The following is a 17,609-nucleotide window of genomic DNA, read 5'->3' as shown; positions in this document are numbered from 1 at the left end:
TTTCCTAAGTGAGACATTTTGCTTCCCCTTTGCTGCGCTCTGAACTGGGGGCGTCTCTCCATCCTTGCTCCCAAACTAGTTGCAGCCACTGCCCTCACAAACAACAGGTCCCAGCTGTAGCGACATCCCAGAGCAATCAGGCACCTTGGGAGTTACCATGGAGCAGTGAGATTTCAGGGTTATAGTAGATATGTGATAATAATATATATATATAATGTCAGGGTATATAATATATAAAGATCTGTATTCAGTACATCAAAACTCGAAATGAGCATTAGGCGTTACTATGAATGGAACAGAGAACAAACCAGGCTGACGTAATTGTCCTGTGTGCAGGCTGGACTCGCCATCTCCAAAGGGGAAAGCAGAACCAGAGATGGCACAAAAAAGTACCGCAGCCAGATGAACCTCTGTATAAGAAGCTTCTAAATAGATCATTGCTTTCCGGCTGGGGAAGGAGATGCTGACCGTGCCTTTAAAGCCACAGGCAGCACAGGGGAAATGAGTGGGGACGATCGCTATTTTTTCTAATACAAGAGCCAGGAAGGGGCAGGTTTAAAAGAAGTAAATGGAGATGTGTGTTTGCACACTGTGTGCATAACACTGGAGCTCTTGCCACAAGTATTGTGGATGCTGCAAGATTAGATTTGTTCAAACAGCAACTAGGCCCGTTCGTGGAAGAGAAAACCGTCAAAGGCTATTAAATGCAGAGACACTGCAGCTGATTTAAGTTGTCTGTGAGCTGCTCATCCTTGATGGCCGGAAGAAAATTATCATTGCGTGCTCATGCTGATCTTCTTCTTAAGCATCGCCTATTGGCCGCTGTCAGAGACAAGACAGGGCTTTAGTTTGGCCAGTACTGCTCAGTTTATAGTCTCATAATGGCCTGCATTTCATGACACTCTCTTCTCAACAGGGAACTGGGCTGGCTGCCTCTTTTTGTAGCCTTTGCTACATCTCTGCTGCCAACAAATGGACCACGGTAATATGATTCCATGATTCAGTTTTAAAATACTTTGTGCTTCTTTGGGAGAAAAGGCAGATTACTTGCAGGATTTAAACATAACGACATTAACAAGATGCTTCTCAGAGAACTGATCAACCACGTGTTTTTCTGACAGGCATAGCTCTGTTGACAGCCTCTTTCTAGAAGTGCACAACATGCATGTCCCAGGCTCATTCACGTCAGTCTCTTTGTTTAAAAGGAACAAAATTGTTAATATGGGATGAAAATCCCATGCAGTCTCTAGCTGGTCAGCACTGTAATCCACTCTGGTATCACAACATCACATGGCGCTGCCTCTTCCCATCCGCCTTTTCTGGTGGAAAGGGTACCTTTTATCTGAGGTGTTTTCTATGGGGAGGTTTCTGGGCTCTGTTTTTATTTCTCCCTCTCTGCTCCTCCCCTACTGTGGGAAGGCTCGCTCCAGAATCCTTTCCTGTAGAATTTACGATGTGAGACTTTGCCAGATGGACAGTTTTGCTTGCTAGCAGCTGGTACGTTTGATGGTTGCGGGGATGATGGCTTCCTGCAGGCTGTGCTTGCTCTTCATCCGTGTGCCTTTCAATTCGCACCGGTGCTTTGGTTCATGAAGTTTCAGTGCTGCCCGATCTGATGGCACACTTGCAGCTTTAACACAGATCTCTCCATTGCGTGGTTTTAAGGTACCATGAAAGCCAGCAAGCACTGCAAGCCAACAGCCACCCTGCGAGCGTCTCTCGGCATCTCCCATGCTGTGTGCTGGCCCGGCAGCGCTGGGGACTGTTTGAAGGGGCAGCGGCTGTCTTAGGATCACAGCATCACAGAATGGTTCGGGTTGGAAGGGACCCTAAAGATCACCTAGCTCCAACCCCCTGCCCTGGGCAGGGACACCTCCCACCAGCCCAGGTTGCTCCAAGCCCCGTCCAACCTGGCCTTGAACCCCTCCAGGGATGGGGCAGCCACAGCTTCTCTGGGCAACCTGGGCCAGGGGCTCACCACCCTCACAGCAAAGAATTTCTTCCTGATATCCAATCTAAATCTACCCTCTTTCAGTTTGAAACTGTTCCCCCTTGTCCTATCATTACACTCCCTGATAAAGGCTTCCTGTAGGCCCCCTTCAGGTACTGGAAGGGGCTCTAAGGTCTCCCCGGAGCCTTCTCTTCTCCAGGCTGAACCCCCCCAGCTCTCTCAGCCTGTCCTCACAGCAGAGGGACTCCAGCCATCGGATCATCTTTGCCCGCAGCCTCCCATGCACCTGCACAGCTTGCGTTTTGGGACACAGCTGCATGCTGCCAGGCTAGGCTTTGTTTTCATGCTCATTTTTAAAAATGGCATTTGGTGCTAAGGCTTGGTTTAAGTGGCTGGATCACGCAATAGCTAAAGGGGAGGCCTTGCAAACAAAGTCCAGGTGGCACCGCACACAGTCAGAGCTCCTCCGCCCTCAACCCGCAGCTCTCCACTGGCCTTAGAAGAAACGTGCTACTATCTCGTAAAGGTATAAATTATACAGACTTGTTACAAAGCTGTTACAGTGACTCAGGCTTCTAGTTCCCATTAATCTTAACTGGAAGGGAGTGCTGAAGTTTGGGAGTTTTCATATTTGAGGGTTTTTTGCAAGGACTTCTTTGGTGGCTTGGTCAAATCGTGGTCTGTTCTAAACCCCAGCATACACCCCAGTATGCGTACGCTGCTTTGCACATTTGGCTCCTAGTTGGCGGGCATTATGTGCCCTAGGAGGGGAGCAGCTATTTGCTGTCCCAGGGCCATTTGCATCTTCAGTCTTTGATGAAGTATTTGCCATGTCTCGTTTGCAGAGCACTTTGGGACAACTTGCTCTGCCCTGTATAGCTGTGGAAAGAGAACCCCAGAGGCAATTGTTATTCAAGGCAAAGCATACAAATAGCTGCGCTTGGTGCACAGCCCCAGCTCTGTCAGACAGTGGAAGGCATTGGCTTCCCTATGGGAACAGAAGACAATGGGGTTGGACGATGCATTGGTTCAAGCAAAATGAGCAGCAAGGTTGGCTGGTAACAGAGCGGGCTGCTCCTGCCGTGCACAGCCTGATGAGCAAACTCCTCGTTCAGAGAGGCATGGACCCCATGCAGTCAGAGATAGTCCTAAAAGCAAGAGGGCCAGAACAAGCTTGTTCGGTTGCTCGCGTGCTGAGCATCACCCAAATGCGCGCGGCTTCGCAGGATGCTGGGAGCGCTCCTTTAGCTGTGAGAGCCTGGACGTGCCTGGCAGGCACCGGGTTGGAGCCCGAGCATGAGAACGGAGACCTTGGCTTTGGTGGCATGGGCTGCAGCCGGAGGCAGCAGGGCAGGCACCCGCGGCAGCCTCTGAGCCTGCTGCGGAAGCGGGACGGGCACGGGGGATGCCCAAGGTGCGGGGAGCAGCCATGGCTCCCCCCGGGGCAGGCTCTGGCATGCCTTGCTCTCCCATAGTTCTGACTAGCTCCTGCCTGGGGCTCTGGCTCCAGCCTTCTTCCTCGAATCCTGTGTCAATGAGGTATTCAGTCTTCAGCGGCTGATCTGAAGTCCCTAACCTCTCCATGAAGTTCGTTCATGCTTTGGAAAACAGGATGGAGGAGGGTATCTCCTCGGAAACCTTCAGTACAACATGAAGGGCACTGGAAAGTAGGTAGCAGCCACGCTGCTGGAGATGTAACTATGTCAGGGCATAAGCAAGCTGGGTAGTCCAGGAAGGGGGAATATCTTTAATGAGATTAAGTATTCAGTTGTAAAAAGCAGCTACTTTTGAGTGCCCAGCCCTTCTTTCAGTTAGGCAAAGACGGGTCTGCATTCCCCAAAGCTGGTCTGCTTTTGTAACTTTCATCAGTTGCTCTAACAAAAGGTTTTTCCCTTCCTAGAAGCCTTTCCCTGGCCTATGGAGACTCTCAGTTTTGGGCTGTGAGTTTGTCTGAGTCATTCAGAGACAGGAATCGCAGTGAAATTCTGCAGAGTACTGTCGGTTTTGTTTTTATACCTTACATGGCTGGAAAGCTTTTGTCTGTAAAGAGATTTGGATTTGGAAAAGCATCTGTATCCCACGGAACTCGAGTCATGCTGGCTGCCTCCCTTTTAGCACAGACTAGGTCTGACTGACTTCTACAGCTGAACTTCTGCTCGGTCTCCTGAGGCAGCCCCGTTGGGGCATGAGAGAGAAATGCTCAGAAATAGGGGAGGGCGAGATGAAGCTGTTCTTGCTCGCGCTGGAACTGTTCCGGGGCCAATGAGGGCACTTGCTTCTGGCTCTGAAAACTTATTTCCTCCCAGAGATGTGGAGCAATGAAATGTCCTCTGCAGATCTTGGTCCAGTACCATGACGCAAATCAGGCCTCAGCAGCATGCCACTGTGGCTCTGTGACTCTGCAGCACACGTTCCTCCTAACCTCCCGCCTGCCTGCTCACGCAGGGTTGCATGCATGTATGAGGGGGGGGCGAGGAGAGGTGGGAAAGGGGCACATTTCCCTACAGCTTGCCAAAAATATGATTTGGTCCTGACATGCTGGCTGCTTAGAGGAAGGCGTGTCCTCAACTCCTCACTCGCTTGGCCACTTTTGCTGGGAAAGGTCAAGTCGCAGCCCCAGGACCTGGAGAGGTAAAGGTGGGTCTAAAGGCACAGGCTGAGGTTTGTAGTTCTGGGGTTTTTACCTTGGCAAATGAACTAGTTGAAAATCATCTAAGAAAACAGTATTGCCCAACAAAGGAAATAACAATATATCCTTTTTGTGTGTGTGTTTTGTTTTTTTTTCCCTGCAGTAACCACAACCCTCTCCTCCTGGTCCGGGCATGCTAGAAAATGCAACGAAACAGCCAAGTCCTATTGTGTCAATGGTGGGGTATGCTACTACATCGAGGGGATTAATCAGCTGTCTTGCAAGTAAGTGAGTGTAGTTCTTGTGTCAATATGGAAATTACTTGGCTGGCGGAGAGGAGACCTCTGTGCGACTGCTGGAGGAGGGGTGGCTCTGAAATTCTCCTGGCAATTGCAGTTTGAGCTGGGCAGGTTCAGAAAGGGAGACTACAGGGGTGGGGGTGGGGGAGGAGGGTTCATATTTTCTTTTTTGTGTGAGTGCCACTATTCACTTGTCCTGACTCTTCCTCTAAGAATATGTTTGTCCTGGCTGTTTCCTTTCCCTTTCTTCCCTTTCTCCTCTGCAGCTTCAGGGAAGGTCGGGGCCCTTTTGCTCTCCCTGAGCTAGGTCAAAGCTCCGCGCCCCCCGCTGACACGTCATCCCCTCCGAGGGGGTGGTCTCTCCCCAGTGCACAGCCACCTCCCTTCTCTGACTGGAGGGGGTCCCTTGCCGAGACCCACCTCTTACCTCTCCTCTCTGCACCTCACGGGCCCAGAGGCGGGTTTCGCACACACCTTTTCACCACTCTCTGCCACTTTGTGGCGGGCTGCGGGTTGTTTATTCCACCCCTTCAAGTGTTAAAACCTGCAAAAAACCCCAGGGACACATACTAAGTTATGCTTAAAATGGAATTTCTTGGAGGCGTTAAAGTGGGGCTGCATAGTCCAAGGGATGTGGAATGGGATGTGAGACCTTTTCACCTCTGGCTCAAACCTTCTGCAGCCAGCAAGCCCAATAGCATCTCACAGCTCACCCTCCAAGCCTAACAGGGACTGTGAATGAAAAGTGGAGTCTGATTGCCAGTGCTGGAGATGTAGGTACCCAAAGGACCTGCCCCGGGGCTCCTGCGGATTGAGCATGAGGCGGTGCACTGCGTGTGCATTTGCTGAGCAGGTGCAGTTGGCTTCTGAGCAGACCTGGGGATCCAGGTGTCACTGTGCCCAGCTTGGAGAAGCCCAGAGCTGACTGTTTTCTCCCTGTGTGGCCCAGAGACCTCTCTGTGGAGATGCACAGCCAAAGGTATTTACATCTGTGGATGTTGACTTTGTACCACTGCCACTGCATGGCGTGATGCTCACTAGACACCTCCACTCCTCAGGCCCTGAAGGACGCATCTGAACAGAACCATCACCCCTTCTGGAAGAGCTGAGAGCTGGATTACGCTTAGCACAACTCCTTCCTTCTCCCTGTACTCCTTTGTTTCGGCAGGGAGCAGTGGGAAAGACCATGTGAAAATGCATTCTGCTGAGCTGCTGCGCTCTCACTTTCCAATGTCGGATCAGCTGTGGTGAGGACATAGGATGAACAGTATCTTCCAGTTCTCCCAGGCTTGCTTCTTCACACATGAAAAGAGACAGATAGGACAGAAACCAGATGCTGTGGTCCTCCACATTTCCCATAGTGCGAAGTGAGAGCCGCCCTCGTACACCACAGACCTGTGCTTTAGGGTAGTTGTGTCTGCCATTGGCTTCTTGGTGGTCCTGTAAATTCATCTGGCCAGTGTTCCCCATAGGAAACATGGGGGACGCTCCATATGATGAATCAAAGTCACAGCCACTATTCTGGTGTGGCTGTAGCCCTAGGAAGCCCCAGCAGTTCTAGTCTTTCCATGCTGGGGAGGGCTCAACCCTTGAAGCCTGGGGGAGCATATGAATCAAAATCTCTATCTGGAAGCAATGTGGTGGTGCCAAAAGCATAGATCTCAAGGTTTTTTCCTTTGGGAAGAACTTGAATCCAGATCCAGACTTTTCAAATCAGATCACTTTCTACTTATAGCAAGAGTTACCTGACCTCCTGCCACATGCAGCTGTAATGGTAAGGCTCTGTTTTTCCTAATGAAGGATACAAGTGGTGGTTATCGAGTGTCTTCAGCAGATGGACTGTTTTAACCAAAGTGATTCAAGCCTTGCGAAGAAACAGTCTACCTTCAAACCAGGCTGCTGTGATAGCTGATGAACAGAGGGAAAGCTCAGTGAGGGATTCCATTAAGATTTTATGTGCCATACAAAACAGACCCCTAATTATTTCATGTAGTTTGAAAGCCTTAATTCCTTACTTGCAGATGGTAAAATGATTTCCTTTTCTGATGAGTCCCAAGATACCAATTGCTAAAGCCAGATGGGAATTGAATGGGTGCGTAAGGAAGGGCAGCAAAGCGTTAACCAAAAGGAGGTGCTTTGAAGGTCCGTGCTGTCACTATTCATCTGCCAGAAGAGACTGTTGTGTGTTAACAGGAACCCAAGGGACTCAAGTGACTTCCACACGGAACAGTAATTTCTGATCTTAGTGCTTGAGGAGATATCTGGACGTTCATTCTCCTTGTTTTTATCATTAAATCATAGACTGAAGATAAGAAATCCTGGCTTTTGAAGTGGTATAATTTCAGTTTCTGGACTCCAGAAGGCAATAGTTAGTTACTGAGGAATGGAGAGGCATTTGAACTAAACATAGTATTTCCCATAAAATGGCTTTCCCAATAACATGGACAATTCTTGGGGAAGACTGGTGATGGATAAACGGACTTCACATTCGCCTGCCTGCAAACTAGCAAAATGCTGAAATGTTTCACAGCTTCCTCGTTGTACCCGGGCAGGAGGCCTGCTGCTGTGGTTTGTGAAAGACACATTGGTACAGATTCGGAGGAGAAACTAGAGGAGGCAAAGCTGCAGGCTTTGACCTGCATTTCTGAACTCTCTAACATGGGATCCAACCTTGGTCCTCCAGCCTCTGAGACATAAGCATAGAGGAAATCAATAGGTCCTTCTGCACACAACCTCCTCAAATGCCTTGGCGATCAAACAAGAGCCACGTGAGCATCTTGGGCCAGGAACAATGCATGTCTCTGTGCGCTGTTCCCACTTCGCTATTTTGATTAGAGTCAGCAGGGCCTTGGGGAGTCTTCTGGCACCGGGTGCCAGCTTGCGGTCCTCCTTCACCAAGTGCTAAGGAGATTCTAGCACCCCAGCACCCTTCCAATACCAGCTATCAGAGAATAAGATTTTAGAGTGTTCTACTACTGCAGTAACCTACCACCATCCTGTAATCAGCTTCCTGGAGTGAATTTCATTGTTTTCAGCTGTCCACAAGCATAGGAGATCCTTCCTGTAGGTGTTACCCCTGGCATTCAGGAGCAAAAAGAGTAGCTGGGTTCTCAAATGATTTCTTCTCCTGAAGAGGCTTATGCTTGATTTGTTACAGATTGGCCGCTGGCCTTTTATTATTATTTTTTTACAGGCTTCCCAGAAACGTGTTCCTCCTGGTCTTACAAATTCTGGGAAACAAACTGTTTGCCTGTAAACACACCTCCTCCATCCTTTTCAATGCACTTCAGCTAGACCTTAGACAATGCGTTTTCTTCATCAGGGAAGAGCCCAGAATGGACTTGGAGCTGTTCCAGAAGTTGTGCCTTTTTTTTCGATTTTGTGCTTTTATAATTATGTCCTTATTTGAAGTAAATTCTACACATGGTAGTGTCAAAGAAAATCTGAACATGATATAATTTGTGCTGTTATCCTGACACTCAAACAGACCACCTGGAAGTTAGATGGGAGAAGTGCAATCTGCCTCAGATATTCTACAAGTTTTCGGCATAAACCCAGGAAATGACTGAGCCACACACATACAGAATTGACTCAACAGCCTTAGTAAATTAAAAAGCCCCAGGCTCTTGTTGACAGGAATAATTTTTTGACCCTTCTCCAGACCATTTTGCTCGGAGAGGCCTTATGAGTTGGACCGTTTTCTCACCATAACCGTGGGGAAGTGACAAGTTTGAGTAGAGCAAATTCCAGTGCCTGCCGAAGGGATGCACACAAGCAAGTCTTAAGACCTTGAGCTGGGCTGGGACACAGAAGAGCGGTGACTGGTTTGTTGTGTCCAGCTGAACGTAGTGCTTGGGGTGGCTAGCAGCCTCCGATCTTGGGTCTGCCTCTGTCCTGGAGACCATTGGGTTCTCCGCACAACTTAGAGCAGTTTGAGGCTGCTCTAATCTTTTATTGCTGGGTGCCGTGCCCCACAGGATTGTGCTAGCGTGTGTATCGCAACAGAAATGCTCTTTTTGCTAGTTAGTTCCTGGCACACATTATATACAGTTGGGGTCTTCCCAGCAAAGAAGGAAACAAAGCCAAGTCTCATCACTGCACAGCCCTTCTCTTCCCACTTAAACGCGCTTCGTGACTCTTTTGTGTGGTTGATGTAATCAAAGTGGCTGGTACCCCGGGCCAGGACGTGGGCCAGGACCTTGTGATGAGAAGATTTAAAGAGCTTTATAGAGCAACACTCCCCCATCATGTTGCACTGGTTGTGCTTGCAAGAGTCATGCTAAAGGATTTACAAATGCTGGCAGATAAACAGACTCTCTGAGTTTGGGCTGACGGCATTGCATTACGTGAGAGAGTGAGGTCGGGGGCCTGGAGGGCCTTGGACAAAAAGTGAAAGTCAAGGAGAGAATAAAAAACAAAACAAAGCAAAAGAGAAAAGATCAATTCATTTTTAAACTAGATGATGTATGGAAATCACCAAATTACAAAATTACATATTCACTTCCTAGAAGCCCATTTGCTTACGTCCTCCATGTATATTATTGGTTCCTGCAGATTTTCCCAGGAAAAGGGAAAGATCATGCTGAAGGGTTAGCCACATTGACAGCTCCCCTGTGCTTTTTCATAGCACAATTCAAGGTGCTGAACATCAGGCTGATCTCATACGGCCGTGGTCCTCCTTGCTATGCAGCTTGCTCAGCTCTCCTGTGGTGTCAGGAGCTATGCCACCCCCCTCAGTGACTCTCCTGATTTGGTCAGCACGAGTTGCACACTGCACAACCACAAGTATGTCACTTTGCCATGGAGATGTCAGCATTTCTGTGGGGAGGTCTTGGAAATGAGGAGCACACAGTGTTGAGCTTGGGGTGAAAATCTCCACATCCTGTTCCAAATCTCCTGAACCAGCCAGGACTCATTCCTTGGGTTTTGCATGCTGTTTATCTTGGGTGATGAGATCAGGTACAAGTGGCCCGTCTATGCATCCTGTTCAATGTGTCCTTTTTAATGCACGTATAAATATAGCAGACCCTTAAGAACTATCAAAGTGTGGAAGCTTGATCCTGAAACAGCGAGGCTCAGTGAAGACAACAGCACGGATCCTGCTGAGCTCCTGCAGCTCAGTGGGAGGAGCACTGTTGTCTTCACTGAGCCCAGAAGTAGGTGTCCCTCTGGTTTGGACTCTACTCTACAGCAAACATGCCTTGATTAGCCGCTCTGGATAAGGCCTCTGCATTTATTCTGGTTGGCTTCTTTTCTTCCCATCAGTGATTTTATGAAGCCCAGCCTTTTGTGGCTTTCCAGAGCCTGATCATCTGGGACTGGTCAGGGGACAATGACAGAACTGTCTTCTTTTTCAGCCCTTCGTACAAATAAGCAACGTGCTTGAAACATTACTCCATTAGCTTATATCAGTGCATTGTGTCCTTCTGCTACAGCTTCTCCTTATCCCGTTATTTTGAAGCACCTGCTCGTTCACATTCTTCTGTAACATGGATTGCATTATGAGAGCTACCGAATTTGGCATTTTAATTTTAGTTTAGGAATTAGGAATTTTAATTAAGATCTGGGGGAGCAAAGGAAATATGCCAACCCTTGCAAGATTTAGATCAACAGATGGGCAGAAAAAGTTTTGCTTCCAGCAGGAACATTATGATAATGATGTTATTATTTAAGAGTAACTAATAATAATTAACCTGATACAGGGCAAAAGGTCAAACTTTTTCAATTTTCAGAAATAAGTGCTCTTCAAACAATAAAGGAATGGGTCATTCAAGACATTTTTGTTTGTACTTTTTGAGATTCTTTATTTGACTGATCATCTTACTGCATTTTTTTTACCATGTAAATATTTAACTGCAATTCATCCTGAACCCAACAGCAGAACTTTGTGGATGTTTTCAAACGGGGGTAACAAAAGGTCTTAAGGAATTGGTCAAAATTGAAAAAAGAATTGGACATTTTCCAGCAACAATAGGATCTGGACAGAAAAATCCCTGACCGGTTTTATTGATGGCATTTGCAAGTAGTAAATTTTTGGCAATTTTTTTTTTTTTAATTTTCATGCAGCTGGTTAGGCACAGAGGGATGGAGTTACGCAAGGGCAGTCTTGGGGGTTCTCCACACAGGCTAGAGAGGGGACAAGGTGCTGTCTGCAAGAGGTTGGTGCAGCTTTGTCCTTCCCTAGGACCATTCCTACAGACTCAACTTTGTCCGCTTCCCTTGGCCTTTGAGGAGAGACAAGTTGGGCCTCCATGACACCAGTGAGTGGACCAGGAAATCCAGGAATAGTCCACCATCTGTGTAGACCCTGCAAGAGCTTTCAAAAGGAGAAGGGACTCCATTTTGCTGGGATAGCCAGCCAAAACCTCTTGACCAGGGTCAAATGTACAGGAAGAAGGACGCCATGATCTAAGACCATCTGGTGATAGCTCTTGACCTAAAAGACCCTTAACTTTCAGGTTTATCACTCAGGCCATATGCTTGGCCACTGAAGAAGAGCTGCTCAGAAGCCCTTGCCACGGGCAGCAGATTCTGCGTGCAGACAGGGTGCTTTCCGTTGCTTTTCCTGCCCAGACTGCTAAACTCATGTTCCATGCACGCTGGAAATTTCTTTCCTAGAATTCACATCTGGATCCATAGTAATAAATAACAAATCATCTTCACCAGCCTAGAAGTATGAGACAGCTGAAGAAAAGGAACCATGAGCACTGCATGCTTTCAAAGGTCTCCTGGTCAGTGTTGCTGCCAGCAGCCTTGCTTATGAGGAATCGAGACCCAGGGACGCCAGAGTGGCACATGTGTCTTGGCAGCTTGTATGCTAGCTTGGGAGGTGACAGAAGGTGCTCATGTTCATGAAGGCTTCTTTTCTGTCACTTTTCCCAGTGCTGATTCACTAGTAACTAAAGATGAAAAGCCTGGGCTGTCCTAGACCCAGAGAAGACAGTTATCTACTGCCTTCTGTCTAGAAAGCTCTTCTCCCCACCCACGCTAGGCTGATTAGAGAGATCTGAAGATGAGCTGTATGGTAGCTGTCATGACATCAAAGCTTCTTTGACACTTTTCTGTTTTGCTTTTCCACTTCTCACCAATTCTTTCTCTGGGTTTTTATTTCCTTCCACCAGTTTTCACATAATTTTCAGTCTTTCCTTAATGGCATGCAGCTTCAGTCGCACTGAAGTTCCAGCCTTGGCTGACCTCTTGGGGATGTGCCCCTGAGACAGTTTTAGCTCCTTTCAGATGAAGTGCCCTTTTTTGAGGTGGGTAGGACCTTTGCTTCATTCATCAGCACCCTTGAGGCCCTTCGGTATGCTCACAACACACATGAAGTCTCAGATCCCAGACAAACGGGCAGCATGCCACAAGCTAAACTGGATACACTTGGAGACTCTGTGAATAAATTCACGACTCTATCAGTGGTGAAGAATAAACTTCAAAAAGGATTTTTTGGAGGCCTTGTTCAAACCCCAGTGCAATCTCAATGTTTTCTCCAAAGTCATTCTTCCCGAAGGCTGTCCTTGTGAGTCTGCATCATCCAACTGCCTCAGGTTTGTGCTCTTTGATTGCCAATAGGGCATCTTCTTCAATCCACTTCCCAGCACAGCACCAGCTTCCTCTGCTTCATTACAGGGAAAGGGATGATAATCCTTTGGGCTGGGCTTTCCTTGGGACCTGTCTGGGCTCCCTGGTATTGAAATTATGTCACTGGTATGTCTCCCTCTCCTGTACTTCAAGATGAATGTCCAAGAATGAATTTTTTGAAGATATTTGCCTGACCATGGAGTCAAATCTCCAGGTTCAAAAGCGACTTAGATATTGAGAAACTTAAGCGTATGACGAGGGAGTTCAGTGAAGCCTCATGCAGAGCCATGCCCTGAAGTTCACCCCAAGCAGTTTGGGGTGCAGAAATAGCCCAGCACACTCCCTCATGGAGGTGTTAGCTCAGGTCCCAAAAGCCAGATGCTGTGTAGCACAGAAATAAGTTTGGTCATGGGCAGTGAGGATGCACGAGCTTTTTTCCTCAGTGCAGACCTAACGAAACTGCAGTGAAAACCAGCAAGAAATCAAGCACCAAAGCCACCTCAGTCGTGCAAAGTCTTCCAAAGCTCTCTTCTGTGAGAGGGACAGCAGGTGAACTGTCCCCTGGACTCGGGGCACCCTGCCTTGGAGAACCGGGAAGTGCATTCTTCAGGGGAAAGATGGACAGGTTTGGAGCTGTGGAGATGTTGAGGTGGAGAAGGACAGTAGATGGGATGCAGAGATTATGCAGCCTTTCATGGGCAATATCTTCTCTTTGAATCATGCTGGATTCAGAGGTGTACCTGCAGGTCCCCTGTAGGCATCCAGCATCCAGCACTGAGGGTCAGGCTACCTCTGGAGTAGCAGCAGGTTGTCCCACAGGTGGATGGTCTCCTTTAGGAGGTGTATCAGTGTGTCAGCAAATGCCTCAGCCTTCCCCCCCGGGAGTGTTAATGCAGGTCTCCAGGCAGGGATTAGACATCTATGCACTGGGGAATGGCACCAGCCATGTCCGTCAGGAGATCTTTATACCTTGTCCTGCCTCATGCCCAGCCACCTGGTGCCTCCTAAAGTCCTTCCCCAGACCTCAGTTGACTCTCACCTCTCCCATTTGGAGAGGAGCCCTCCAGCTCGGAGAAGTCTGTATCCTTGCAGGCCTGACAGATGGGCTGGTGCCCCCATGGTCTGTACAGCTGGTGCGGCTGCTGAGAGCCCCTAGCACTCCCTCACGTGTTCTGATTCCCACCTGCTGGCCCAGATCAGTCTATGTCCATGATGAGGGAGAACCATTAAAACCCAAGGTTTTCTGGACATAATGAATAGGGAAGACTTCCCTAATTTCTACCTCTTCCCCCCAAGAGAGCTAAATAGTTGCTGAAAAAAACCTGTGTTCCCTTAAGCAAGTAGAGAGAAATAGGAATTAATCTCTCTTCTTGACTTTTTTTTTTTTCATTGCCACTGGAGTTGCATATCTGTAACGCTCCATCTAAACATAAATCTGTCAAGAGCGCCAAATGCTGCCATAGCCCTTGAGGAACAGTACAGAGCTAAACTGCCAACAAGCTTTGGAACCGCAAAGCTTTGGTCATATTAAACACCAAAGCCATCCCTTCCCCATGCCCTGTGCTACGTCTGCAGACTGGGAACAGGAGTTAGCATACTTTTGAGAGGCACGAAAGGGTCAGGTCTGCACTGCCCATGCGGGGCTGGCAGTGAGCACATGGGACCTGGACCTGGACCTGGACCTGGACCTGCCCCACTCCACCCCACCATATGTGCAGGTTGGGACCAGCTGTCTGACACTGTGCCAAGGTTGCTCCAGCTGCTTGCTGTCCTTCGCCATGGACCGACAGGGAGCTAAGCCATTCACCTCAGTCCCGGGCCTCTGGTCCACGTCCTTTTTGCTGAGGTCTCTTTCAGTCCCTTCTTCGTTGACCAGCTGGGGCCTGCCGAACACTGAGGGACAGTGCGAACTTGTGGATGGCCCCTGAGAGCGAGGAAGGTCTGATATGTATGAGGCGCAGAGCCTACAGCCCCACTTACCCCGGGAAGCTGGAAAGCAGACGCTAAGATGCTAGCTGTAAAACTCTCTTAAGCTCAGAGGAGGGAGAAGCCATTTGGGGAGGGAGGAAGTTATAGGACAGACAGGTAAGAGCTGAGACTTCAAGAAAGCTAGGGATAACTTTGAGGGACTGTCCAAGGAGGCCAGAAGAAAAGATGTGAAGTGAAGGAGAGAGATAAGTGCCTAGGGGACAAGCGGTTGACCACCCACAGCTGAGCTCCCGTCGCTTCCCAGGTTCACCCGCAGCTGTGGCTGCTGCACCGTGTGTGGTTCGGCAGCTCCTGCTGCACCCCTGCCCTGGTCCCTGTGCTCCCAAAACTGGCTCAGCCTGGGAGCTGCTCAGGGGAGCTTACTCATGGGCTGGTGCACATGTCTGGTGGCCCTCATCCACAGGCACCATCCCTGCCACTGCAGCATCATGCTGATATATAACCGGTGCCCCATGAGCTGGCCCGTCACGTAACGTTGGTCGGAAGAGCCTCACAGTTGGGCAGCGTGTGAGACCTGTTCGGTTCAGCTTTCTTCTCTGTCTTTTTCTCTCTGGTAACACAGAGACTCTGCACATGCTTTCTCTCTAACCGCAACATAACCCTTTTCCCTGGAATGTCCTGTGGGTACTTCTGGGGTAATAGCAGGAAGACGCTTGCCGTACACAACGCTTGCTGTCACCTGAGCAGCTGCTCACCGCTCTGTGGTGCCTCTTGCCAGTCTTGTCTAGATAGCAGCTCCGAGGGGAGTCTCTGAAAGTAGCATCCAGCCCATCTCGATCTTCCTGCCAGCTGGTGCTTCTAGCAGGTGAGAAGGAAGGAGGCAGGCAGCGGAGGAAAGGAGGGGTTTGGTTGGCTGTTCGAAGACTCAGGCCAAAAATAGAGCTGGAATGCTGACGTTGCAGGTGCCTGGTTAAAGCAAAGTGAAGAGTAAATACGCGCGTAAAGCCTTTATTTTTTCCATTCATCACAATGCACTTTTTATTTCTGACCTTAGCCTCAAGAACGGTGCCAGACATGTTCTGTGATTTCTCCCCTTTTCCCCTCCAGATGTCCAAATGGATTCTTCGGACAGAGATGTTTGGAGAAACTGCCTTTGCGATTGTACATGCCAGACCCTAAGCAAAGTATGTTTGAAGACAAAAAATGCACCACACTACTTAAAACCTCCTGGGCACGGCGGTGGATGTAGAGTGGTCTAGTCAGGGATTGCTCTTGGTGTCAGCTTGGGGCTAGGGCTTAGGGATGCAGGTAAGGGTGAAGGCTGAGAGCAGACGGATAGGAGACGTGGAAGGGATCAGAAGGGGCCTCAGTTCGGTCTGTTTGGGTGTCATTTTGCTATCTTGTTTCTCCCTTTCTGGTTTTCTTTCTTCCGGTAGGTGTCCGATCGAATTCACAGGAGACCGATGTCAGCATTTCGCAATGGTCAGCTTCTCCAGTATGTCTCTTTCTACTTCTCTCTCTCCCTGGTTGTTGTAGCTCTGTGTCGTGTCCTTAAAGCAGGTTCTTCTGTTCTCCAAGAGCCCTCATCCTGTCTTGTGCGCTCCCAGCTCTGCTCGGCCGTTAAGAGGAGCTGTGATCGTGTCCAAGAGGAGAATTGGGGCTCTTGTTATCTCCCCATTTGTTAGAATGGGTTCTGCTTTCATTTCTGATTGAACTTAATGTTGCTTGCTCTTTTCATGCACAATGCAAATAAGGCACAGAGTTATGTGGTGTGCTGTGTGAGAACAGTCTGTGTGATAAGCTGTATCTGCTTGCGTTGCTGGCTCAAGGTGGACTATGTTGTGCAGTGCAAGAGATGTACATTTTCCCATGACTCCTGCAAGGGGGTGTGTGAGTCTCTCTGTACCAACTGAGCAAATCACGGCGAGGGCTGTAATGAGAATTCCCGCAGGGTGAGCTTGCGTTTCTGTTTCCAGAAGCTAAACCGAGCATCAGCTGCTGTTCAGGTGAGACGGTTGAAGGCTGGTGTGGAGTCAGATCCTGGAGCACACCCAGAGGACTGGACAGGCCACACATGCACGCCTGGAGCCCCAGCAGTCATGTCTCAGGGCTTCCCACGCCTCCACGCCACGCAGGTTACAGGCTAAATCTGCTGACTGGGCATCTCAGACTATGTTCCTCCTGGACACAGAGATGTTCCTGTCTCTCCGAAGGGGTTGGACAGCCTTGCATATGGGGTTGTGCCTAACTACAGTGACCAATCCTTTGACCTTGTATTCGGTGCGTGTAATGCACTTGCACTTGCACTTAGTGCTTCCCAGTTTCTAGTTTCCAGTTCCTCCAGGCTCTAGGTCTCCAGAGGCGCCTCGCTTATAGACATCTGTAGCTTGTTCTGTTCAAGGCAGGTAATTTTCCTGGGTCTGTATTCAGACAGTGTCCCAGCATCAGTGGGATCCCGGTCCGGGTAAGGACTGGCCTGAAAGGAGGCAGAGTTACAGCGCAGGACATCGGCCACAGTGTCCCTCTGTGTGACCCACACTGCCTCCACCCTGGCCGTTTGGACCACCGCAAATGGTGGTTTCAAAAACAGGCTTTTTAAAAAGAGCCACAGGAGAGGCTTTAATTAGTGGCAACCAGAGGAGAAATGCCTCTCCGTGATGACTGCCTGATTGCCAGTACTACCTCTCCCACCGTTCCTGCGAAATCCTGCAGTCCTCATCCCGAACTGGCCATAGCGGGAGTCTCATTAGCACGTGCTAATAGCTGGCAAGTGCTCGCCTTGGACTCCCTTCTACAGAGTATACAGACAAGATGCAAATGGGTTTTGTGAGGCCCTTGGGACAGCTTGATGTAAAAACATTGCCTTTTGTTCCAAATTGGCTTCCAAAGTTGAAAAGTCCATTGATTTATTCTTTCAGACTAAAACATCCAAGTAAGCTCTTTTCAAAATAACAAAACGAAATGTTCTGTTTTGATCTTTAACCTGATGCAAAAGGGTTTCCTTTCCGCTTTTAAGCCCAGGGTGCCAGGGACCAGGGCTGCCGACAGCAGTGGGATGCTCACCTGATGAAGCTGATTTGTCACATCTTTCATGAGGTGGTGTCCGGCTATTATTATTATTATTGCCACCATGCTGCAAAACCAAAACGGGTGAAAATGAGTTCTGTGTCAGGAAAATGCCTTTTCAGAACATTAACGGCAAGAGTAAACAGCGCATGTTTTT

General features: G+C 48.9%; 1 protein-coding gene across 5 annotated transcripts in view; it reads left to right on the top strand.

The window, feature by feature from the left end:
- Positions 1 to 17,609, top strand: part of NRG2 (neuregulin 2) — a 136,573-nt gene that overhangs the window by 95,581 nt on the left and 23,383 nt on the right. For 3 of the 5 annotated variants that reach the window (XM_054217389.1, XM_054217388.1, XM_054217385.1), the window contains 2 exons: positions 4,744 to 4,864; positions 15,494 to 15,570. In XM_054217389.1, coding sequence (XP_054073364.1) covers positions 4,744 to 4,864; positions 15,494 to 15,570 — 198 coding nt within the window. Of the gene's footprint in view, positions 1 to 4,743; positions 4,865 to 15,493; positions 15,571 to 15,822; positions 15,882 to 17,609 lie in introns of all 5 variants that reach the window. The other 2 variants (XM_054217390.1, XM_054217386.1) reach the window with 1 other exon arrangement.

The sequence above is a fragment of the Rissa tridactyla genome, chromosome 11 (genome assembly GCF_028500815.1).
Source record: "Rissa tridactyla isolate bRisTri1 chromosome 11, bRisTri1.patW.cur.20221130, whole genome shotgun sequence".
In the NCBI taxonomy this organism is placed as follows: domain Eukaryota; kingdom Metazoa; phylum Chordata; class Aves; order Charadriiformes; family Laridae; genus Rissa; species Rissa tridactyla.
Note: the sequence above shows the minus strand (reverse complement) of the source record. Positions and strands in the feature narration are given on the sequence as shown.